Source organism: Aplysia californica, unplaced genomic scaffold (assembly GCF_000002075.1).
Source record: "Aplysia californica isolate F4 #8 unplaced genomic scaffold, AplCal3.0 scaffold00002, whole genome shotgun sequence".
NCBI classification, from domain to species: Eukaryota; Metazoa; Mollusca; class Gastropoda; order Aplysiida; family Aplysiidae; genus Aplysia; species Aplysia californica.
In genome coordinates this window covers 69940-74595 of record NW_004797272.1, presented here as the reverse complement: position 1 = coordinate 74595, position 4656 = coordinate 69940, and the positions used below count along the sequence as shown (strand labels likewise).

Genomic DNA, 4656 nt, shown 5'->3' with positions numbered 1-4656 from the left:
TCATTATTATTATTATTATTATTGAGAGTCGTGACACACCCCTCGATAAAAAAAAATGGTAGCCAAGACATCATAGTGCGTATATAGTCCTTGGAAGGAGATTGAGATGTGGGTAAAGAAAGAGATGCATGGGAGTATGATGGGAGCATTCCAGAACGTTAAGATTTATGCCTAATGGATTTTTAATACCTTCTAATAATGTTTATCTGAATCTTATCGTCTACCATTTTGTTTATGATAGCGACGCGTCATTGTAGTAGATGGAAAAGGTGGACACTGTACGTGCACTAAAGGTTTGAAACACTATACAAAAACTAGATCTATATGTAATTTTGTTGAGAAAATGAAACGGCAATAATTATACTGAATTATGAAAAAAGACTCAAACAAAACCAAACAAAATTAGAGTAGACTATATTTATTTCGCTTGCAAAATCTTGATTCTTCCCTCAAATCTAGATTCTGATTAACTGCTGGAAAATAATTAAGCCTGTATACTGAGAACCTTGACTTGCACCATGGTGATTACATATTGATGACATCCTTAACGGATTTACTATTTGAGTAGGCTAAGTACCTAGCTAAAGAATTCACATTGATTCGCGTTGGTGTAGTAGGTCTACATTTAGTTACAACTGTTTGTTCATTTGAATCAGTTATGTTCCTCGTAGCTCGTGCTCCTGCTCCAAAAGACGAACATTTTGATAAAGGACAATTAAAGCGCCCCCCCAAAAAACCCAACAACAAACAAACACAAAAAACCCAAACAAAAATCCTCCCCCTACCAGCATGCTTTTACTTTTAATATCAGCACAACTAGAATCAAATTAATTATAGGCCAAGAGGGTAGCTTAGGTGAACGGAGTAAGTGTGTTGGCTTGGAAGATTTAGCACATTTTCATTCGTACTCGAATTTGTTTTCTCTTCTTTCCATATCATTGTAAACGTCTCATATCTGGTATATCACACTTATCGTAAAGTTGCTCCTGTTGCCACGTTCTACTGCAGCAGGTCTTGTTATAGAATTGATATTAAAAATACACATTTTACAATTAAAACTTTTTTTTTTACAACTTATCATTGACTGAAGTCTATTTAGAAAAAAACAAAACATCTTTTTGCCCCCCCCCCCCCAACCACAACAACAACAAACAAACAAATACCCCCCCCCCCCAAAGAAAAACAACAACAGCAAATAAAAACAAAAACAAAAACAAAAACAACACAACTGCAAATTTAAAAAAAAAGTTTTTAGTACACTTTCTCATTAGAGAAAAGTCAAATATCACTCTAACAACTAAACTTGTGGCTTTTAGTGGACTGTTGATTTGTTGCATTAATATTTCCCCCGCTGTGGGAACTTTGTGTCCGACCTTTCATGAGGGGATGGGTGTTTTGCCTTTACACCGTATACATAGCAAGTTGAGAGTTGCGGGCCTTCTCGAGAAAGACTGGATGAGTCAGTTCGGAGGTAACCACAAACTGTATGAAACGAGTCGACACAGTGTACACAGCAACAGCGCAGACTCTCTCCTCATTGTACACAATAATCTGATCTCAACTGATGCATGGCATGTTTTAATAATTCTTTGGATTTCAGGGCTGTGCTTCAATTTATGCAGCTGTTGTGCGCTTGTGATGTGCTTAGTTTAGATACCCTTGAGTCTTCACTTCACTATTTTTCGAATTTTCTATGCAACTGAATCGGCTATCTATCGATTCTTTCAGATTCTATGGCTCAAGCAGATTATAGAGTTGTGTGTTTAGTGTGTATAAAAATATAAAATTAAAGTAGAACAGTAGGTCTAGATTCTAGTTGTGTCACTCAGCATTAAAATTAGACAATAATTGTCAAATAAATTGCATGAAATGCGGCTCCGCTCCTTCAAATCAACCTCAAGTAGATTTTGTCTTGTTTAGATCTAAATCTAACTGTTAAAACAGCTGATAGAGATCAAAAGGATAGATCTAGATTTCTAGATCTAGAGGCTAAATAGCCCTATTGAAACAGAGTGAGTGATAAGCTGAATCCTTGTATGTCATGCACTGCTGAGACAATAAATTAATAATAATATTATAATAGATCTAGATCTAGATCTAGATCTAGTATTCATTATAAATGTCATGTTCAAACAAGAACAAAAATATCTAATTTTGTAGGGCTTGTGGTTATAAGTCCAGTTATTGTAACATGGGTTCCCCTTTCCATTTTCGGGAGGAATTCCGTAACGAGCGACCCCTATGACACAGAGTAGTCTAATGGAGTGTTAGGGTTTGGGGTAGGGGTAGGTTTTGGGTACAAGTTACGGAAGGCCTTCCCCATTTTCTATTCTTGTATGGCTTATTTTGCAGTGGTGCTCCGATGCAAAGTAGAGTCTAGTAAAGATCAAATCATGGTTCAACAGTTAATCTGTGGCTAGTCTTATTTATGATGGGGTACAGTTTAGGTTTTTTAAATATTTCCTTGTCAAGGGTTTAAATTGTAAAAGTAAAACTGTTTTTAAGATAGATCTATACGGTTTTCTTGAGGTTGCATATTTTCATTGGATTACCGTTGAGATTAATTTTAGTTTTACTTTTCAACAATAATAACAATAGAGAAAGATCAAATGAGGTGGCTGGTTATAATAATAATAATAAGGCTAGCATAATAATAATTACAAGTGAAAGTCAAAGTGTACCTTCCTAAATGATTTGGGTAACAGTTCATCATCATTCTATCCGCTTGGCATACTGTGGCTAGTATATAATTTATCTCAAATCTCGATCTATAATGTGAAGGCTTTTAAATTGACGATTCCATCTTGAGGATTATTATATTCCAATTGGTTTGTGTTCAGTGGGTGTGGACAGGTCGGTTGTGTACAGACTTTCTGTTATTCTTCAGCATTTCATTGGTCAATTAAGGCCTGATATTTTTGAACCCCTGGTTGCAATTTGGTAAGATACAAACTGGGAAAACTTTGGAAATTGTTTTTTATTCATTTTTCATTGTATTTCTCCAGGTTTGTTTTTTATAATAGATTCTATAGGTACTGAGTGTGTGGTTGATATTGACTCATGAGTGCGTTTCTGAAAATTCCCGAGTCAATTGGAAAATAATGGTGCCTATCGAGTGCTGTGGAATTCATTATAATGGATGGCTACGCCTTCAAAAAGGAATCACTGGAACTGACTTATGAAGTTGGAGATGACATTGGCAGGTGAGAATACGATTATTTTGTTAGCTTACTTTGTTTTTGTGCATGTGGTCATGGATTGTTTTTGAAGAACTGGTTTTGTTTGAAATGTAGTTTATTTGTTGTTGCTGCTCTCACAATACAGTTAGTCTAGTAGACAGGCTGTCTGAAGTAAAGCTACTTGTAGCTTTGTGAATCACCAAGATGAAATTGAAATGTATGACACTGCTCTATAATGTATTTTTATAATGCGTGTGTATTTGCTGCTAGCTCAAAGAACCTACAGTTTTGTTGTCAAAGTGCAAAAGGTGTAAAAAAAAGACCTGGTTGTCTGGGTTTTGGTTTTTAAAAAAAATCTATGTGAGGTACCTTGCATAGATTTGTTTTGACTGCAGGTTTACTTTTGGAGCTTTCACTGAGATGGTAGTAGTGATAGTGAGACCTGGAAATACTTCTCTCACATTGTTGAAATCTCTGCAGTTTGGTTGAGTTCTCTAAGGCTTAGAAGTCTAGTAGGCTATGAGACTGGGCTGTGTGTGATTGGGTAACAAACTTATAAAGTAAAGTTGAAAAGTATCTTCAGAGCCACTTGAAAGCACTAGAATAGCATATATAGAGCCAAACACAATTTTTAATCACTCACACACACACATACATGATACATACCACAAATGCACGCAGGCATGTACACACACAGGCACACACACACAAGCACACACACTTGCACACACACACAATTTAACTAAAAGGTCTCAGAGAGAGGAAGAGAGAGAGAGGGGAGAGAAAGAGAGAGAGAGAGAGAGAGAGAGAGAGAGAGAGAGAGAGAGAGAGAGACTGAGAGAGAGAAAGTGTTTGTATGTGTGTGTGAGTGTGTGTGTGTGTGTGTGTGTGTGTGTGTGTGTGTGTGTGTGTGTGTGTGTTGATGACGCATTATAAGAACAGTGTATGGTATGCTAAATAGGTTAATTTGAGACTCTTGAGTTACGACGAGTGTTGCGAGTTTGACGTGTCGAAGACTTTCTAGGTCACCTCAACAAACTCAGTCGGACAAGAATTCGTATGATTTTATTATTTTTTTTACGTATTTTCTGTAGCCCCACTCCCTTACTGTGCTCGTTAAATGTTTTCAGCATCTATAATGTTCGATGAGCCCACGATTCGCGGAACATGAAAAGCTTTTACCTGGGGAAGATACCCGCGGTGCAGATTGAAGTCGAAAGCAACGCAGTTCCACAGAACTTCGGATGCTTCCGAAGGCTATGCTCTTTCTACATCGTTTAGAGTGCAATTCTTGTCATTGAGCCAACACACACCCCCTCCCGAAAAAAAAAAAAAGAAAAGACAAGGGGGAAAAAAAAAACCAAACCCGAAGTGAATCCCCGAACCCAACGCGGTGATATCAGCCATCGCATGTTTTATAACTGCGCATTTTTTTATATTTTAAGGTAGGGTTGAAGGTTGGTGCGCTTTGAGGTGG

General features: G+C 37.1%; 1 protein-coding gene across 2 annotated transcripts in view; it reads left to right on the top strand.

Moving 5' to 3' along the window:
• Positions 1-1465: 1465 nt before the first annotated feature.
• Positions 1466-4656, top strand: part of LOC101848005 (death-associated protein kinase 2) — a gene marked incomplete at its 3' end in the record, with an annotated part of 8024 nt that continues 4833 nt past the window's right edge. The window contains 2 exon segments of one of the 2 annotated variants that reach the window (XM_005088959.3): positions 1475-1539; positions 3006-3203. In XM_005088959.3, coding sequence (XP_005089016.2) covers positions 3136-3203 — 68 coding nt within the window. 2 annotated transcript variants of the gene reach the window in all.